This window comes from Amblyraja radiata, chromosome 26, assembly GCF_010909765.2.
Source record: "Amblyraja radiata isolate CabotCenter1 chromosome 26, sAmbRad1.1.pri, whole genome shotgun sequence".
Classification (NCBI taxonomy): Eukaryota; Metazoa; Chordata; class Chondrichthyes; order Rajiformes; family Rajidae; genus Amblyraja; species Amblyraja radiata.
This window is the reverse complement of record NC_045981.1, coordinates 23,508,915-23,530,433: the sequence shown is the minus strand read 5'-3', so window position 1 is coordinate 23,530,433 and position 21,519 is coordinate 23,508,915. Positions and strand designations below refer to the sequence as shown.

At 42.4% G+C, this 21,519-nt stretch overlaps 1 protein-coding gene across 1 annotated transcript in view; it reads left to right on the top strand.

Annotated features, from left to right (window-relative positions):
* LOC116988061 (voltage-dependent T-type calcium channel subunit alpha-1G-like) overlaps positions 1-21,519 on the top strand; it is a 225,078-nt gene that overhangs the window by 117,211 nt on the left and 86,348 nt on the right. Inside the window, exons 15-17 of the mRNA XM_033044505.1 lie at positions 1,767-2,213; positions 5,108-5,208; positions 8,928-9,051. Coding sequence (XP_032900396.1) covers positions 1,767-2,213; positions 5,108-5,208; positions 8,928-9,051 — 672 coding nt within the window. The remainder of the gene's footprint in view (positions 1-1,766; positions 2,214-5,107; positions 5,209-8,927; positions 9,052-21,519) is intronic.

Below are 21,519 nucleotides of genomic sequence, written 5' to 3'. Positions count from 1 at the left end.
ACTTACGTAATAGGCTCATAAGGAACACATCCCTCAAAATATTAGTATTAGCACAAAACCATCTCTATTGCTGTGGACCCTCCGAAATGTTGCATACAAAACAATGATTGATAGATTTCTTTCTATTAAAAGAATCAAGGGATATGAGAACAAATCAAGAAAATGGTACTATAGTAGCAGATTTCCAAAACAAGATTAAGGAATCAAGTGGCCTTCCCTTGCCTCAATTTCTTATGTTTTCATGGCTTTTTAACAACCTCATTTGACCCAACTGTCCCCTTCAGGAATCTGTGGACATACACAAAATCCACCTGTTCCTCCGCACTACTGGCGCAGTGATAGAGTTGCTGCCTTACAGTGCCAGGGACCCGTGTTCGATCCTGACTACGGGCGCTGTCTGTACAGAGTTTGTGGGTTTTCTCCCGCACTTCAAAGATGTATATGTTTGTAGGCTATTTGGCTAGGTAAAATGGTAAATTGTCCCTAGTGTGCGTAGGACAGTGTTAGTGTGTGGGGATCGCTGGTCAGCACGGACATGGTGGGCCGAAGGGCCTGTTTCCGCGCTGTATCTCTAAACTAAACTAAACTACTGCTTCCTTTTCTGTGGAGCAGTCTGATAGTGTTTACCTCATTGGGTGTCATTCTTATCTTAGAGAAAGAACGACGAGGTTTCAAGTCTCACTCCAGAGACTTGAGCACTAATTCTATGATGCTGCACAGTTGGAAGAGCCACCTTTTGGATCCAGTGGTCTAGTAGATCTGTCTACTCAGATCGATGATAAATATTCATTGGTACAATTTAGGAGGAGAGCAAGGGTGATTCTATCCAGCACCCTGATAAATTATTTATTGCCACAGGATATAACAAAGTAATTGCCATATGCAAATTAGGTACTGTGTTCTCATATGTTACTGGAGCAGCTGCACTTAAAAAGGATACCCGATTATATAAGAGGAGCTTTGGAATTTCCTGAAAATGTTAAAAGAACAATATAAATACAACCTTCTATCTCTCCTTTCTCTCCTTCCTTTATTCTAAATCTTCTTCTCTTCTTCCTTTCCACATTGTTCTCTCACTCCTTCCCAATACTTGGATAAAAAGTAATAAATGAAATTTCCTTTTACAAATCTTAAGAATCGAAGAATGAGGAGCAGAAAGAGGCCATTCAGTCCCTCAAGTGTGCTCCACTACTCAACAGGGTGATGGCAAGTCTTCTATTTCAACACAATTTTCCTCCCCAGTCTCAATATCCTCTTTAACTTGCAGAAATCAATCAGTCACATATTCGAATAAAATCCATAACTAGGCCTCCACAGTCCCCAGAGTGCAGAGCCCAAAGATTCACCGTCCTTTAACTGAAGAAATTTCTCTTCATTTGATCAATATCATGAAATTCTCCTTTCATTAAAGGTGCTTATTCTTACTTGGGTACAAATACTTTGGTCATTACAAGACCTTCCGGTTACGTTGCGTCAGTGTGGGTAAGAGTAATGCCCCTGTCCCACTTAGGAAACCTGAACGGAAACCTCTGGAGACTTTGCGCCCCGCTCAAGGTTTCCGTGCGGTTCCCGGAGGTTGCAGGTGGTTGCCGGAGGTTGCAGGTAATGGAAGCAGGTAGGGAGACTGACAAAAACCTCCGGGAACCGCACGGAAACCTTGGGTGGGGCGCAAAGTCTCCAGAGGTTTCCGTTCAGGTTTCCGTTCAGGTTTTCTAAGTGGGACAGGGGCATACTGGTTTTCTGATTCTGTGTTTATTCCCCTTCAGTCGAGTGCACGTAGCTCCCCCTACGCCCCTTGGAGCACAGCCAGTAGCTGGAACAGTCGACGCTCGAGCTGGAACAGCCTTTGCCGAGCACAAAGCCTAAAGCGCAAGCACCAGTCTGGGGAACGAAAGTCCCTCCTCTCGGGTGATGGCAAAGAAAGTTCTGAAGAAGGCGATGGATCTGAGGATGAGAAAGCCAGTCAGGCAGGTGGAGAGAGGGGGCCTGCTCCTCTGCGCCTGGAATCTCTGGAGATGAAGAGTTCTTTCGATATTCCTGAAACCCTGCAGGTGCCCAGTCTTCACAGATCCCCCAGCATCCATAGCAGCAGGACCCCACCACTAGACTGCCAGGACTGTAATGGTAAGATGTCCCCAGTCAACATGCTACGCCAGCTCCAAGTGGATGAACAGCGAGCTGAGTTCGAGAATGCTGAAGACGAAGTTGATATGGTGAGTTGGACGTGTGCCTGAACTAGACAATAGTGTTTTATATTTGATGATTTCTCCCAGGGATACATTGAACGGTGTAAACCGAGGAAATGAATGTCCTATCATACTTATCTCTAGGTTGATGTCATTATTAATCTCCCTGGCTCCAGGAGAAGACACACTGGATACTGAAAACCAAAGAAGTTCCCTCTTTCGAACAGGATTTCTTTATTTCAGATTTCCCCCCCACTGTTTTATTGTCACTATTTCTCTCATCTTCTTGTTGTGTATATCTCTTCCAATCACTCACATAGTGGCTCACAACAACATGAACCAAAGGCCTAAAGAGATAAAATGACCCCCATTTTGGAGGGGAATTGTCAGCAATTTTGTGCATTGCTGCTAGGATTTCCCCAGCTCGGAGTCACTACATATGAGATCTCTGCAAATGTGTGTCCAAACATAGTGGTTCTGAATTTCCTGACAACAGTTCATCAATTCAACTACGTTGCAAATTAAAATCGCTTGGAGTTTAGCGTGGGAAATTGCAGAAAGTCAACCTCCATCCCTAACATATGCTCGTAAGGGACAAAGCAGTAGGTTTTTTTTAATTGTTTAAATATTTTTTTAGCATTTTTAATAGTATTATAAAACTGTTTAATCATTTTGATTGATTCTAAATATCAAACTCTTGGACGCATATGTACCTTTCGACAGTCTGCTACACAAGTGGGCAATGATTTGCCATCTGTCACTTTCTTTGTGGGTCGGAATATTCTAATCCATCTATGAAATGCCACCAAGCCTAGAGCACAGTATATGAGCCAAAAATAAAAAAACTCACTAAGAGCAAGATAGATTTGCTAACTGTATTCAATACTACAAATTGTCTGTAGTTTGGTACCATTTAAGGATTGTGGTTGCAGGAGATGTTGCCAGAGTAGAATCAGTTTGATCGAACCCTGGATCATTTTGCTCTGTTATTGGTGATAATGCATATTCAGGGATTTGGCATCAATGTTATGTCTTATTTCTATAATCTGTATAATACTTATTCATAAGGAGGCAACTCAGTCCATTGAGTCTATGCTGGCTCACCATGGAACTATTCCAGTAATCCTATTTGTCCTCTTTCAATGTATTATCTCTCAATTCTCCTTTGACGCTTTTTCTACTTATCTGCACTTAAGTGTGATTTTCAGTAAAACAATTAACCTTACAGCATATATTTGGTATGTGAGAGGAAACATGAGAGCAACTGGGGGAAGCAGTGATGTAGCAGAGAGAATATGAAACATTCACCCACAGTGTGCAAGTATGAGTCGCACCTGAGTCCTTATTACAGCTGTGCGATAGAAACATTTACTGCTACACCACCCCGTGTCCTACACATCACTTGCACTTTTGTTTTTGTCAAGTGAGAGTATTTTATCAGAGTTAAATTTGCCTCTGCCACTGCTGAAGGAACCACTTCCAAATAGAATTGAATAGAATAACGTTTAGTGTTATTTGAACCTAAGTTCAAACAAAATCACGCTTCTGCAGTCATACAAACAAGAATAACAACCAAGACACACAATTAACACAATTAATCACAGTGAATCTCCAAACACCACCTCACTGTGATGGAAGGCAAAGTCTTGTCTCTCCCCTGTTCTTTATTCTTCTCCCGATGTTAAAGCCCCCGGCGGGCGATGGTAAGTCCCGCGGCCGTTAAAGCCGCGCCGGGCGATGTAAGGCCCCGCTCAGGGTCATTTTTAACCCCGCGATTTAGGTGTGAGAAGTTGCCGTTGCGGGAGCTCCGAACAGTGGTCTCCCACCAGGGACCCGCGAGCTCCCGATGTTACCGTCCACAGGGCCTGCAGCTGGAGCCTCCGAAGCTCCGAAGTCGGGTCGCAGCCACGCGCCACCACAGCTCTCCATGCACCGAAGTCGGCCAGCTCCGCGATGGTGAGTCCGCAGGCTCCGCGAGTGGAGCCCCAGGTCATTTCCGGTTGGAGGCCACTACACGGTGCTAGGCCCCAACGACAACGGAGATCCGACAGGGAAAGGTCGCGTCCCGGTCCAGGGAAGAGATTTAAAAGTTTCCCTCACCCCGCCCCCTCACATATAAGTAAGTAAGTAAGTAAGTTTATTGGCCAAGTATTCACATACAAGGAATTTGCCTTGGTGCTCGGCCCACAAGTAACAACATGACATACAGTGACAGTTACGAATGACTCAGAAAACACTAAACATTAATAATAATAAAACATTAATGATAAAACACCATTGATCAAGCATGTGAACCAACAAAATACCAGATCAAAGGGAGGCTACAGATTTTTGGCTGCTGAGTAGAGCAACTACTCGTGTATAAAACTGTTTTTATGTCTGGCTGTGGCAGTTTTGACAGTCCGGAGTCGCCTTCCAGAGGGAAGTGATTCAAAAAGTTTGTGGCCAGGGTGAGAGGGGTCAGAGATGATCTTGCCCGCTCGCTTCCTGGCCCTTGCAGTGTACAGTTCATGAATGGAGGGAAGGTTGCAGCCAATAATCTTCTCTGCTGATCGGACAATTCGCAGCCTCCAGGTGTCGTGCTTGGTGGCTGAGCCAAACCAGACCATGATGGAGAAGGTGAAAACAGACTCTACGATGGCCGTGTAGAATTTTACCATCATTGCCTGTGGCAGATTGTGCTTCCTCAGCTGCCACAGGAAGTACATCCTCTGTTGTGCCTTTTTGACTGTGGAGTCGATGGTAGCCCCCCAAAACATGCACTTAACAGTACAAATTTTTTTTTTAAAGACAGACGGACTGCAGAGGCCGCTGCGGCGATCTCTGTTCTCTGAATGCAATCCTCCTGTATTCAGCGACTGGAATGAACCCAACACAGAATCTGGACTCCAGAACTGACATGTGCTACCTTGTTTCTGCAGAGCAAAGGCACACAGTTGCTGGCATGGATTCAAAGCAAGCTGCCGCCATGTTTCAAGGAGCGGGAGGGATGGTCGCTCTATCTTTTCCCACCACAGTCCAAGTAAGAAATTAAAACCTATTGAATTTTTGCCTTTAATTGAAAGAGGGCAACTGGAAATGTTCATTTTTACCAAAGCAATGCAAGGGATTTAAAAAAAGGACTGAGAACCTTCCGAGGAAATAACTTGTATTTATATATTACCTATAGTACAGCAAACTGCAGGGGCAACACAGAAGCCTAAACAGATAAAGTTTGCCTTTTCCACATATGAGGGTGAAAGTTGTGCTAAAAAAATATATATTTTAACAATAAATATAAGCATTAACATAACGTGATCTAATTACAAAGGACATATTACAGCTTGGAATCCACAAATCAGTGATGGGAAAATTAAATGAATAAGAATTGTGCAGATAATACACAGGTCATAAGGTCATAAGGGATAGTAGAATTAGGCCGTTCAACCCATCAAGTCTACTCCACCATTCAATCATGGCTGATCTATCTTTCCCTCCTAACCCCATTCTCCTGCTTTCTCCCCATAACCCTTGACACCTGCACTAATCAAGAATCTGTCTAACTCTGCCTTAAAAATATCCACGACTGCATCCACAGCCTTCAGTGGCAAATAGTTCCACAGATTCACCACAAGGCTGAAGGAATCTACAGAAAAGTGGTGTCCATGTGGAAATTTGAGACCTGGAGCCAATGTAGTTGTAGGCACATGAATTATAGGTGAACAAGAGATGATAGCCTTTTAGAGGTTCCCACAAGAAGTAAATGAAAAAAACATCTCTTCAGGAGCTCAAATAAGTGGTTTTAAGGTCATGATAATTTTATTTTATTTATATAATTTAGTTGACAAACAAATGTTGAAGAAATTAAGTGGGCAGAAGTACTCTAGAGAACTGGGACAGTTTTTCATGACTTAAGGAAAGAAGTATATAACACTATGAGAGGCATTGATAGGGTAGACAGAATCATTTTCCCATTGTGGAAATGCCAAAGAATAGAGGGCAAAGCTTTAAGGTAAAAGGAGGAAAGTTTAAAGAAGATGTGTGGGGCACTTTGACAGGGGAAGCGGTGGAGGCAGATACGATAACGGCGCTTCTAAGACATTTAGATAGGCACATGGCTCTGTGAGGAATGGAGGGGTATGGATCATGTGAAGGCAGATGAAATTAGTTCATATAAGCATTATGTTCAGCACAAACATTGTGGGCCAAAGGGATTATTCATGTGCTGTACTTTTCTATGTTCTATGAAACAAAGAGCTAGTTTCTCTAATATATCATCAGCACACATGAACTTGTGACTGGAACGAAAAACAGAATCAATATCCATGCTGGTTCTTCCTACTTATGCAGGTTAGAAAGTCAACACTTTATTTTTAGATATGAGAGATTGTTGAGGCTGTTATTTGCTTTGTTCTTAACTGAATGAACCAACAGGAACACTGTCCCATTGTACAGCACAAACTGACTTCCCATACAAAGCCTGTGGTATATTCATTCGAATGAGCAACCAAAGAAAGGTTAATCCATTCACAGTATGACTACATTAGTGTTACTTAATCCAGGGACGCTGAGTCTATAGAAATTTACCATTTCCAGAAAAATAGGTTGTTTAGCGGATTTTTTATGATTCCATACATGAATAAAATGCTAAAGTTGGGGATGGTCAAATTGTGAATAGAATTTCTAGAATTAGAATTAAACTGCTCATTGTGGGTCTGGTTGTAGGAAATAAATTGTTTTGTTGGGTAATTGCATTGAATACATTGCATTTACGGTACAGAAACTGACATTAGTGTAACTTATCCATGCCAGTAAGTATTTTCTACAGGTCTTAGTTTAGTTTAGTTTAGAGATACAGCACAGAAACAGGCCTTCGATCCACCAACTCCACACTGACTAGCAATCCCAGCACTCTAACACTATCCTACACACACTAGGGACAATTTTACATTTTTTACCAAGCCAATTAACCTACAAACCTGTACGTCTTTGATTGATTATACCTTTAATAATCCTTTACAGGAAATTACAGTGCCACGACAGCTTCAAGACAGACATAACACCACACATTTCCTCAAATGGCTTCCATACTTAACAAGTTAAAATACAAGTTAAAATACAAGTTAAAATACAATTAATTAAAAAAAAGTGCAGTTATTTATGTGCATTATATAACCTTATAGCAGCTGGTAAACAGGACTTCCTATGTCTCTCAGTTTTGCACATTGGTGCAATCAGCCTCTGACTGAAGATGCTGCTCTTGATCACCTTCAGGGCATGGAGTGGGTGAGTGGGGTTGGTCATTATTGAACCCAGTTTGTTCAGAGTTCTGGCCTCTGCCACCTGCTGGACCGATCGTTGCTCAGCCCCGACCACTGAGCCGGCCTTCCTGATTAGCTTGTCCAGTCTGTTTTTGTCCGCTATGCGGGCGCCATCTCCCCAACAGGCCACAGCAAAAAACAGAGCACTGGCCACCACTGAATGGTAGACACTGCACAGTAGGGGTTGGCAGATGTTAAATGACTTAGGAGTGTGGGAGGAAACCGAAGATCTTGGAGATCTTCACGGGGAGAACGTACAAACTTCACACAGACAGCACCCGTTGTCAGGATCGAACCTGGGTCTCTGGCACTGTAAGGCAGTAACTCTACCGCTACATCACCCTGCCACCCTTCTCTAGAAATTCTTTATCTACCATTCTTTCCTACCGCCATGTCACTCCTGTTTCATTATAAATATATCTATCCTGTTAGACTCAACTGCTTCACGTGGTAACACATTCCACATTCTAACCGTTTTCTTAATAAAACATTTTTACTTTTATTTCTCTTACTTGGACATGAAACAACTTCATTGGTGAAGGCAACATTTTGCGTCCAATTTAAAGTAACACATGTTATCAGTAAGAAACCGAGGCAGCCATAATTATGTTCAATTTTTCAGTTTAAAAAAAAAAAAATTAACAAGCTGTTTAACACTTGCAATTGGCAAGATACCGATTATTTATCAGTGAAAAATAGATTGATTTCCAGTATTGACACAGTGTACAAACTGACTTGATTGAGGCCTTGTATTTAACAAAGATGAGAGTTGTATTTCAACACATTCATACAATTAAACCAGAAGCAAAGTAAATGACAGCACATGCACAGATGAACAGAATCATTTCCACTGAATAAGGGGATTAATAAAGTTTAATCTAATCTAATCTAATCTAATTTAGTGTGAGGAAAAGAAAGCGACTCCAAGTAAGAACAGTATTTTTCAAAGGGCACTAAACATGGATCAATTTCAATATCAATATCAATTTGACCATCCCACACTTTGGTATTTTTCATTCATCTGTACTTGATGGCTTGATTGTAATCATGTATTAACTTTCCACTGACTGGTTAGCACGCAACAAAAGCTTTTCACTGTACCTTGGTACACGTGACAAAAAATGAAACTAAACTGTTTTAGTTCTGCTAACTATAGTTTGGAGACTAATAGAAACTGCAACTTCAGAAATGAATGCCCTGGAATTTGCTGGGTATTGACAGCAGTCCACAAAGAACATCCAGTATTTCTTATGTTTCTGCCTCTTGCTCATTTTTATGCCATCATAATTAGATTCTCCTTACTGGTAATATTAAAACCTTTCATCGTTTTTACTTTAGATAAAGGTGATGTCTACTCAGTTTGGTCACTGGTTTAGAGTGATAGTTGCAAATGGCTGTACTTGTTTTGTGTTAACAGTAAATGGCTATCTTTATTTTATAGGATTCGACGTGTTTGCAGCAGAATTATTTCACACAAGATGTTCGACCACATAGTTCTTGTTATTATCTTCCTGAACTGCATCACTATTGCCATGGAGAGACCTAAGATCGATCCTAAGAGTGCAGTAGGTTTTATTTCTCCAATTCATTTATTATGGCCTGTTTAATTTGTATTGTTATATTAAAAGCCCGAGGGCAACATGATTGTGAACATAGACACAAAATGCTGGAGTAACTCAGCGGGTCAGGCAGCATCTCTGGAGAAAAGGAATGGGTGATATTTCGGGTCTGACTGATTAATTAGCATATGGTATGAACAGAAATGAATATCTCCCTACTTGACAAATACTAAGGTGGATATATGGATATACAGACCAGGCTAGATAGATAAATAGATATTTAGATAATAACTACAGATGTAAACAGTGAAAGTTTATATACCATAAGAAAATTAAAATAGATTAAGTGGATAGGTGGAAAGATACTGAAACATAAATAAATTACTAGAAGGATGCAACTATTTGAACAATTGTGTTCCATTTGTATGCTTTACAAGAGAATCCAAAAGGCTGACAGTTTACCTAAAGATATAAATGAACACCATCTAGCATCCTACTCGATTGTCTACTTACTTGTATGTGCCAACTAACCCTCCTTGATTGCTGATACAGCTTTTCAACCTTTTCTCCTTCTCACATAACCCTGGGCGTAGGGAGGTATCAAATATCACACACCAGCAGTCAGCAAATTAGTATCTACAGTGCTAGATTATTGATCCAGGGACACAAGTTCAACTCCCACAGTGGCACCTAAGGAATTTCATGTAAAGTAATTCAATAAATCTGGAATTAAATAAAGACAAATATCGAAAATAGTGACTGCAAAACTTCCATCTTGTTGTCAAAGCACCTCAAGCAGCAGTATACTTCAGATGGAGCAATCTTCCGTTCTTATCCTTGACAAAGGAAATTCAGCATGTCTCCAGCTACTCTTGCCAACTTCCACAGACACTATACATAAATACAATCAAGTTAAACTTGAGTACAATTGATAGAGCAAAGGGGAAGATACAGAGAGCAGAATACAGTTCTCAGCATTGTAGCGCATCATTCTATAGACAAACTCCAATGTCTGCAATCAGAGGTGAATCAGGCAGTACCTTAGCTTATAGAAGCACTCTTCAAAATGGTTTGATTGTATTCATGTATAGTATTATATGACTGGATAGCATGCAAACTAAGTTTATCACTGAATCTTAATACACATGACAATAATAATAAACCAATGATAATAATCAAATACCAAATAATAATTCTGCCCTTTTCCAATATCTTCATATATCATTGAATATGATCATTAGCTTGGTGATATCCTAATAATCCGAAAGCACTTTGGTCTGCCCGAAACCTCTTGATCTTCCATGAGATGCCCAAAAAGATGTCCATATTCCTTTATGGAATTTTGCCAAATGGTACATTCCAAGTGCAGGAGTACATGCTGGGGGACACACTGAAGCCAATGCAAAACCTTAGAAGGGAAGCACTGCAGTCTAATGTCCTTCTGCCCCGCATAGAAGCCGCTTAGTTACATGAAGTTTGCATTGTCCCAGGAAGCCACATGAATGGCAATGGTGCTCTGTGCACAAGCTTTGCTAACCCTACCAATATATAACATACAACATAGAATAAACAGGAAAGGAACAGGCCCTTTGGCCCACAATGTCTGTGTTGAATGTGATATCAAGTTAAACTAACCTCCTCTACCTGCACATGATCCATATCCATCTATTCCTTGCATATCTACGTCCCTATCTCAATGTCTCTTAAATGCCTCTATCATATCTAACATTGTGAATGTATAGTCTGAACGACACTACAGATATGAAGATAAACTTGCACTCTGGTTTTACTTGTATTTTTGATGTTTTCGTACATATTTATTACGTATGGTATATTTTAAACTAAAAAAAATAACATATGTTGTAAACATAGCAGCTGCCAAACCATTCCTTTATAAATGATTCTGACCCAAAAGATTTTCAGTAAATCTAAGATTTATTCTCAATGTAAACAGAAAGTTAAATCTTGATTTTAAGTAAATGGATTCAATATTGATTTCAAAAAGGGTAAATTTTCAGATTCATGAAAAGCTGGGGATTGGGATTAATTCAACAAATTTTCAGAGCCAATGGGATGAATCGCTGCGTGTGCAATGCTGAGAAGAGGAGGATGCAGCAGGGTTACCGAGTCACAGTAAATAAACTAGGAGAGAAAGTTAGTTTGGATGTTGACAAGTAATGATACACATAGCAACTCATTCTTTGTCTACTGCAAGTCGGAATATTCATGCACTGCATTACTTCCCAACTGGACAGTTGTCTGACATCTTCAGTAATATTTAGATAACATTTGGCTTAGAAACATAGAAAATAGGTGCAGGAGTAGGCCATTCGGCCCTTCGAGCCAGCACGGCCATTTAATATGATCATGGCTGATCATCCAAAATCAGTACCCCGTTCTTGCTTTTTCCCCATATCCCTGGATTCCGTTAGCCCCAAGAGCTAAATCTAACTCTCTCTTGAAAGCTTAAGATTGTTTTTGAAGTAATTTATGAATTATTTGTCTGCTACCATCAATAATATTATTAATAGTCTCAACCTCTGTCTTGTGTATGGACTTGTACATGTGTTTGCCTTGTATGCACAAGCAGTGTGTTTGTGTGTGCATGTGTGTGTGTTTTTCCCATGTGAAATGAAGCACAGTTATGCGGCTTTTTCACAGAGCGACTTGACGCAAGATGTAACCAGAGTGAAGTGGTCGTGGTCTAGCACGATATCACACGATATAACGGGGGGTAGATAAAGAGTTCCCACGGTACTCGGCATTTCTGTTATTTGTGCGAGTGACTTGTCCGTCTCCCCGAGCTTTCCCGTTAAATCTTGAATGAACATTGTGAGAACTGTGAAGTGTTGTTAAATCATCACGTGGCACAAATGATGTCACTTTTTTTTCACACACTATAAATACCCTCCCTTGGTTGAATTGGCTCATTTGGAGACATGTTTTACTGTGTATGTGGGAGACACAGATGGACTGAGCACAGCATTAGTAATAATCTTTCAAAACTCTTTAGATTCGGGAGTAGTTCCTGAGGATTGGCGGGTAGCAAACGTAACCCCACTTTTTAAGAAGGGAGGGATAGAGAAAACGGGGAATTACAGACCAGTTAGTCTAACATCGGTAGTGGGGAAACTGCTAGACAGTTATTAAAGATAGATAGATAGATATAATTTATTACCACACAACCAGGGTCGGTGGAAATTTGGGTTGTCAGCAGCAGTACAATAATAAAGAACACACAATAAAACTAACACAAACATCCACCACAGCATTCATCACTGTGGTGGAAGGCACAAAAATTTGGCCAGTCCTCCTCCATTTCCCCCCCGTGTACAGGACCAGAGTCCAGAGTCAGTCCAGGATCGGCTCTTCCTCAAAGATGGGATAGCAGCACATTTGGAAAGTGGTGAAATCATTGGACAAAGTCAGCATGGATTTACAAAAGGTAAATCATGTCTGACGAATCTTATAGAATTTTTCGAGGATGTAACTAGTAGCGTGGATAGGGGAGAACCAGTGGATGTGGTGTATCTGGACTTCCAGAAGGCTTTCGACAAGGTCCCACATAAGAGATTAGTATACAAACTTAAAGCACACGGCATTGGGGGTTCAGTATTGATGTGGATAGAGAATTGGCTGGCAAACAGGGAGCAAAGAGTAGGAGTAAACGGGTCCTTTTCACAATGGCAGTCAGTGACTAGTGGGGTACCGCAAGGCTCAGTGCTGGGACCCCAGCTATTTACAATATATATTAATGATCTGGATGAGGGAATTGAAGGCAATATCTCCAAGTTTGCAGATGACACTAAGCTGGGGGGCAGTGTTAGCTGTGAGGAGGATGCTAGGAGACTGCAAGGTGACTTGGATAGGCTGGGTGAGTGGGCAAATGTTTGGCAGATGCAGTATAATGTGGATAAATGTGAGGTTATCCATTTTGGTGGCAAAAACAGGAAAGCAGACTATTATCTAAATGGTGGCCGACTAGGAAAAGGGGAGATGCATCGAGACCTGGGTGTTATGGTACACCAGTCATTGAAAGTAGGCATGCAGGTGCAGCAGGCAGTGAAGAAAGCGAATGGTATGTTAGCTTTCATAGCAAAAGGATTTGAGTATAGGAGCAGGGAGGTTCTACTGCAGTTGTACAGGGTCTTGGTGAGACCACACCTGGAGTATTGCGTACAGTTTTGGTCTCCAAATCTGAGGAAGGACATTATTGCCATAGAGGGAGTGCAGAGAAGGTTCACCAGACTGATTCCTGGGATGTCAGGACTGTCTTATGAAGAAAGACTGGATAGACTTGGTTTATACTCTCTAGAATTTAGGAGATTGAGAGGGGATCTTATAGAAACTTACAAAATTCTTAAGGGGTTGGACAGGCTAGATGCAGGAAGATTGCTCCCGATGTTGGGGAAGTCCAGGACAAGGGGTCACAGCTTAAGGATAAGGGGGAAATCCTTTAAAACCGAGATGAGAAGAACTTTTTTCACACAGAGAGTGGTGAATCTCTGGAACTCTCTGCCACAGAGGGTAGTCGAGGCCAGTTCATTGGCTATATTTAAGAGGGAGTTAGATGTGGCCCTTGTGGCTAAGGGGATCAGAGGGTATGGAGAGAAGGCAGGTACGGGATACTGAGTTGGATGATCAGCCATGATCATATTGAATGGCGGTGCAGGCTCGAAGGGCCAAATGGCCTACTCCTGCACCTAATTTCTATGTTTCTATGTAAGTACCTCGGTCTTACTGTGTGTGGGAGAGGGGGAGAAAGAGTCGTACACTCACAGAGGCAGAGTCTCTCAGCCTGTGTGAGAGGGAGGGAGGGAGAGAGAGAGAGAGGCACACACAAGGTGGATGTGAAATCTCACCTGCCTGTTTCAGTGACAGACACCCGCCGCCAGTAAATGAAGACACCCCCATCTGTCTCCCCCTCCTCTCCCTCGACTCCCCCACCTTTCCCTCCCAACTCCAGTCCCGTCCCGACCCCCTGGGAAACTGAATAGAGCAACAATCAACAGCTGCCTGTGCGCTGATATGACAATAAAGGCTACTTTACTTTACTTTACTTTACTTTACTGAGTTAAAGAGTTCCCATGGTAGACTGTAAAACTGGGATCCTGGTTCTGGACTCCCCCAACATCGGGAACATTCTTCCTGCATCTAGCCTGTCCAATCCCGTAGATACTGATTAGACCGGTATCTATTTATTTACTTTATTAATGATCTCAATTAAATATTGGGAACATCAGGCCGCAAACGTTATTTCTTGAGTGTTAGTGCCGGACTTTGACTCGACCTTCCTAGTTAGCCGGCGCCTGAGACTGAGCCAAGCAATGTCCAGACCTGACTTCAACACAAAGTGATGGAGGAACTCAAAGGGTCAGGCTCGTCCAACGCTCTGTGTTTTGCTCGTGATTCCTGCGTCTGCAGTTCCTCGTGTCTACAGACCAGAGTTGCCACTTGACTCCGAGATGACCATCACAGAGCATACGGAAGATAGACACGAAATGCTGGAGTAACACAGCGGGACGGGCAGCATCTCTGGAGAGAAGGAATGTGTGACGTTTCGGTTCGAGACCCTTCTTCAGAGTCTCGTCCCGAAACGTCACCCATTCCTTTTATCCAGATGCTGCCCGTCCAGTATTTTATGTCTGTCTCCAGTATTACTGTGTCTATCATCGGCGCAAACCAACATCTACAGTTCTTTCCGACACATTAGAGGATACCGTCTCGCCATCACTCGGATTACCCGCTTCATTTCCATAACGTTGCCACCTCTCTTTATTTTGCTTACTGAAGCCTGATCCTTGTCACACCCAGTGCTCTATCGCCCAGCCTCTCATCTTTCAATCGGGTTCGGCCAGGAAGGAACTGCAGATGCTGGATTAAAACGAAGATAGACACAACATGTAGCTCAGCGGGACAGGCAGCATATCAGAAGGGTCTCGACCCGAAATGTCACCCATTCCTTCTCCCCAGAGATGCTGCCTGTTGCGCTGAGTTCCTCCATTTTGTGGCTACCATGGGTTTATCCAGGATCTCCCCGTTGATGTCCTAACTCGCTTTGGTTTGTTATTATTGTCTCATATCGAGAACCAGCAGATACAGGTTTAGGTTCGGGGGGAATGATTTAATGAGAGCCTAAGGGGTAACTATTTTACGCAAAGGGTGGTGGGTGTATGGAATGAGCTATCCGTTAAGGTAGTTGAGGCAGGTACTGTCGCAATGTTTAAGATGCATTAGACTGAAGCATGGATAGGATAGGTTTAGATGGTTATGGGCCAACCGCGGGCAAGTGGGACTAGTGTAGATGGGACATATTGGTCGGTGTGGGCAAGTTGGGTCGAAGGGCCTGTTTCTACGATGTATGATTCTATGCAGGGAATAAACTTTTGTTTGCGTGCTATACAATCATATCAGATAATGCTATACATGAATATAACCAAGCCACGTACAGTCTGAAGAAGGGCCTCGACCCGAAACGTCACCCGTTCCTTCTCTTTAGAGATGCTGCATGTCCCGTTGAGTTACTCCAGCATTTTGAACCGTCGAGTTACTCCAGCATTCTCTTTAAACCAGCATCTGCTGTTCCTTCCGACACATGCACAAGAACACCAGGTAGAGCGAAGAGGAAAATACCAGCGTTCCGAATATATGTTTTCAGGACAGTTCCAGGGGGAAAAAGTCCAATGTCCGCATTGAGGTAGGTTGGTAGGTCGGGTCAGTGCCCAAACGAATGGAAGGAAGAACCGTTCTGAAGCCGGATAAGAATAGGTGGTCGGCGCGGACTCGGTGGGCCGAATGGCCTGTTTTCGCGCTATATCTCTAAAATCTGAAGTTAGGTAATGTCTAAAGGAACTGCAGATGCTGGTTAATACACACAAAAGGACACAAAATGTTGGTGTAACTCAGCAGGTAAGTCAGATCTGGGAAGAAAAACGTAAAAGCTGGAGTAAGTCAGCGGGTCAGGCAGCATCTCTGGAGAAAAAGAATAGGTGGTGATTCGAATCGGAACCCTTCTTCAGACATCCTAATCGGAATTGAGTCTGAAGATGTGTCTCGTCCCGAAACATCAGCTATTTTTCTCCAGAGATGCTGCTTGACTCGCTGAGTTACTCCAGCTTTTTGTGTCTGTCTTCGGTTTAAACCAGCATGTGCAGTTCACTCCTTACACGGGTCTCTGGAGAACATTGATTGGTAGCGTTCCGGACCCTGCTTCGGAAAGGCATTGATCGCTAGTCGGCGAGGACTCCGAGCTGTATCTCTCAAAGAAGTACATGTGAAAAATTCCTCACGGACCATAAAAATGCGGGACCTTTCAGTAAAGTCCCTTTTAAAGTCCCTTTTAAAGATTATAGTTATTTTCTGGAATCTCATTAACATAACTCATGAATAAGTTGATGTCCATATGCGGATGCAAATCTTTATTTTTTAAATTCAATCCCACAGAAGACAATTTTTACTCACCTTCTGTCCCCTCTGTCCAGCTTCCGGGTTCACCGTTCGCAGGAGTTCCCACGGTAACCGCAAGAGTTATTACGGATATCGCACGGATATCGCACTGGCCACTACGTTCATATAATGTTGCAATGCTCAACCACAAGTGTACAAGTCACTCTTGGAGAAATTCAAACTTGCTTGAATTTTCTCCCGAGTCACCAAGTTACACGATTACCTGCCGTTAGCGCCACGGTGGTCCACGAATGCCGTACTGTTATCGCACGAGGTTCCCACGATGTTAAACTCTGGTTACCTCTTGCGTCAAGTCGCCCCGTGAAAAAGCCGCTTTATGTTCCAACTTAAAGGAAGGTATAGACTTATGTTGTTTGCTAATCGACAAAAATAAATTTATCTCAGTGTGTTATGATTTGACACCCATTTGTATTTGTTTAATTACCATGTGACCTGCATTTGTATCATTGATAGATTAATGATAATTATCGACAATGACCAAAACCACTGAGCGGGTTACAGCCAGGCCTTTACAGTTTTGATGATTTAATACTAGATGGTTGTTACAGTAATAAAAGATCACTTTGATTGAATATGTGCTATTTATAGTAATGATTTTGGAGTGTTGTTAAACACATGGTCATATTTCATTGCTGGACTATTACCGTTTTATTTAACATTAATCACTGGCTTCTGGCAGATACATAAATGAAGTGAAGCCAGAAATAATAGCAGTCCCACGAAAAGATAGGATAGAAATAGTTCTACAATTAGAAAGAATATTGATAGTAACCCAGTCAAGGCTGACACAACATGAAATCCTGCTGTTGCATTGTATATTCACTGCCAGTGCTGAAATGTAAAAAGCATCTGTGAGCAACAGAGTTCTAGAAAGAGCACTATAATATTCACAAGGATGTTCCAGTGCAGAAATATAAATGGGGTGTAGCTCGTGGGCCAGTGACATAAAGTTGCAAGCACAACAGTCGCAGTGGCGCAGCGGTAAAGTTTCTGCCTTACAGCGCTTGCAGCGCCGGAGATCCAGGTTCGATCCGACTCTGTACGGAGTTTGTACATTCTCCTCGTGACCGCGTGGGTTTTCTCCGAGATCTTCGGTTTCCTCCCATACTCCAAAGACGTACAGGCTTGTAGTATAATTGGCTTGATGTATGTGTAAATTGTCCCCAGTCAAGTCAAGTCAAGTCAAGTTTATTTGTCACATACACATACGAGATGTGCAGTGAAATGAAAGTGGCAATGCTCGCGGACTTTTGTGCAAAAGACAAACAACCAAACAACCAAACAAACTATAAACACAATCATAACACACATATTCTTTTACATACGAAATAATGGAAGGAAAAACGTTCAGTAGAGTTAGTCCCTGGTGAGATAGGCGTTTACAGTCCGAATGGCCTCTGGGAAGAAACTCCTTCTCAACCTCTCCGTTCTCACCGCATGGCAACGGAGGCGTTTGCCTGACCGTAGCAGCTGGAACAGTCCGTTGCAGGGGTGGAAGGGGTCTCTCATGATATTGTTGGCTCTGGAGTTGCACCTCCTGATGTATAGTTCCTGCAGGGGGGCAAGTGAAGTTCCCATAGTGCGTTCGGCCGAACGCACTACTCTCTGCAGAGCATTCTTGTCCTTGGCAGAGCCATTCCCAAACCGGATGGTAATGTTCCCGGACAAGATGCTTTCCACCGCCGCTGGGTAGAAGCACTGGAGGATCCTCGGAGACACTCTGAATTTCCTCAATTGCCTGAGGTGGTAAAGGCGCTGCCTTGCCTTACTCACGAGTGCTGAGGCGTGTGATGCCCATGTCATATTCTCGGAGATGTGGACTCCCAGATATTTAAAACAGTTCACCCTATCCACAGGATCCCCATTTATCCTCAATGGAGTGTACGTCCTCGGATGATGTGCCCTCCTAAAGTCCATGATCAGCTCCTTCATTTTTTTGATGTTCAAGAGGAGGCTGTTATCCTGGCACCAGAGTGCTAGACCAGCCACCTCCTCCCGGTAGGCCTTCTCGTCGTTGTCTGAGATCAGGCCCACCACCACAGTGTCATCAGCAAACTTAATTATTGAGTTGGAGCTGAACCTAGCCACACAGTCATGTGTGTATAGGGAGTACAATAGGGGGCTGAGGACGCAACCCTGGGGCAATCCTGTGCTCAGGGTGAGGGACTTCGATGTATTCCCTCCCATCTTGACTACCTGGGGCCTGGCGGTGAGAAAGTCCAGGACCCAGGCACACAGGGAGGTGTTGAGCCCCAATTCCATTAGCTTCCCGGCCAGTCTGGTGGGGACTATCGTGTTGAAGGCTGAACTGTAGTCTATGAACAGCATCCTCACGTAGTCCCCCTTCTGGCTGTCAAGATGAGAGAGAGCGGTGTGCAAGACCTGGGAGACCGCATCGTCCGTGGATCTGTTCGGACGGTATGTGAACTGCAACGGGTCCATGTTCCGAGGGAGGAAGGCGCAGATGTGTTTCTTCACCAGCCTCTCAAAGCATTTCATGACTACCGAGGTACGGGTCACCGGACGGTAGTCATTCAGACAGGCTGGGGAGGCATTTTTTGGTACCGGTACAATGATGGATTTTTTGAAGCAGGCAGGGACCACGGACTTGTCCAGGGAGAGGTTGAATAATGTAGTGAGCACTGGAGCTAGCTGCGTAGCACAGGACTTGAGTACTCGCCCCGAGATGCCATCGGGGCCTGCAGCTTTTCTCGTGTTCACCCGTGTCAGAGCCCTCCTCACGTCGTGCTCGGACAGCGAGAATGTGTGCACATTCCTCCCTTCAGCTTCGGTAGCCAGCCCGCTGGCGGTATTGTCGATAGTCGGCAGTGGGTGTAGGATAGTGTTAACGTGCAGGGATCGCTGGTCTGTGCGGACTCGATGGGCCAAAGGGACTATTTCTGCCCTGTATCTCTGAACTAAAAAAATAAACACTTTAATTATCTCTATTTTGAATCTGTTCCAGATGTAAATGGGTCAGTGAGAGCTCTAGCAGCCCCATCACATGTCAGTGAAGCAGGAGCTTGCAGTATAATAAATGTATGAGGCAACTTTAAATATCACCTCTAGACAATAAAGCACTCTTGACTTGACTAGATGGAAAATGGCTTTAAAATTGCTCCACTATCAATCTTCACTATAAATGAGGAATTGAAGTGATTAGGTTCTTTCTATGCAACATGAATATGCTTTTAAGCAAGCTTACAATACTGGTCCATAACACATGTTTGTATTACTAAATGGACAGTCCTTATAATTAAAATTGTGCCACACTATCAAGAAAATAGAAGACATTGTTGGAATATCATTCTACAGGTTAGCATTAAACAGGTTCCCACTTTACATAATAACATAAGCAGTGAGTTTGTAGTGGTAACATCACAGATCTTTATTAAAATGTTATTAAAATCACAAGATGCTGCAAATACTCAGCAGAGTAGGCAGAATCTGTGGAAATTCAAACTGTGTTAAGACTTTAAATCAGTGGCTGTGATTTATTAAAGATGTCTTGCTTTTTTGACTGTGGAATTCCACAAGACCTACATCATTTATTTTAAACTCCTATTACATTGGCAGCACAAATGCATGTATTTTATAAATGTCTGTGGTATGTTAATACCTGTGCCTTCATGTTATCACGGTTCTTTTGTGCATTCAACCTTCTCTGATCTCCAGCCCAATTTGTAAATTAAGAACAAGTGAAAAAGCTGAAGTTTAACTGAACATCCCAAAGGCTTTTAAATTAGGTATGCACACTTGAGAAGTTTATACAACAGTTGCAGCAGATACTGGTGAGGAAAGCGGAGAAGCTACAGCTGTTGGAAGGGCTGACCCGATAGTTTTCAGTTCTTTATTTGACCCGAATCAGATTCCCGGCAGGTAAATTGGATGCAGGTTTAAAGTAATTGGTAAAAGATCTAGAAGGGAGATTAGGGGATTTTTTAAATCATCTGTGTAACTCACTATCTGAAATGTTGGTGGAAGGAATTACTACTAGAAAAGGAAAAGTGTTGGAGAAGAATGAGGAAAGACCATGGAATGGAACAAGTGGTAGCCCATTCAATAGCCAGCACAATTATATGGGCGGAAAGGTTCTTCACTTCTTGCTATCCTCTATCAGCTACCCTCGGCAAGATGGTTGGATTAATAATTCTGTTTGGTTAATTTGTGGGAATGATAATTATTTCCTAACCTGTGTGTAAATCATACTTTTTTTTTAAAATGTTGAGGTTTTATGTGCTTGTTAAAATGCAGCTATTTTTCTGCAGAATAACATTTCCTTTACGTAACCCAGTCTGTTAAAAGCCCCACCACACCCAACCTATTTAAACCAACCCTGTAACTTCACTGAAAGGGACTGTATACTTATTTCAAATCCTAGAGCACAATGATGTTGGTCTGAAAATGGATTAAAACTGGCATTTCACATTATGATCTTAGGAAACCAGGAAGTAAAGAAGCTGCCATTGCTCTTTGCTACCTCTAAACTAGAAATAGAAGGAAAGTTAACTAATTATCCTTCTGAAAATCCTTCTGAAAATCCTGATTTTAACTTGTATTTAATTTAATTCTAACTTAATTCTAACAATTTCATAATGGTAGGAACTTGGTACAGAGTGACTGGGAGTTTAAGAGCATGTTATCTTGATTTCAGTCATTTGATGGACTCTATTCATTTTTGTTTTAAAATGGTAAAGACCTTTCAAAATCTTCAGTCAATTTTCACCAAATGTATTAAAGCATTCAAACATCAAAGTCCATTTTCAGAAAGGATCTGTTACTACTTTCAAAAATGAATCAATACCTTGCAAATAAAAGGTGATGAACTGTTTTGAAGCTGCTAATGAATCTATTAACCTCCCGCAGTGTAAGGCAAGGTGGATGAATGAAATGCAGACAGGCTTAAGTCACATGCAGGAACGTCAGGTTATTGAGGAGTTTGCTGCATTTCCAGCATTCCTTTTTGATTTTGCTTTTTCCTTTCGTCTACCCGCCTCCCCCCACCCC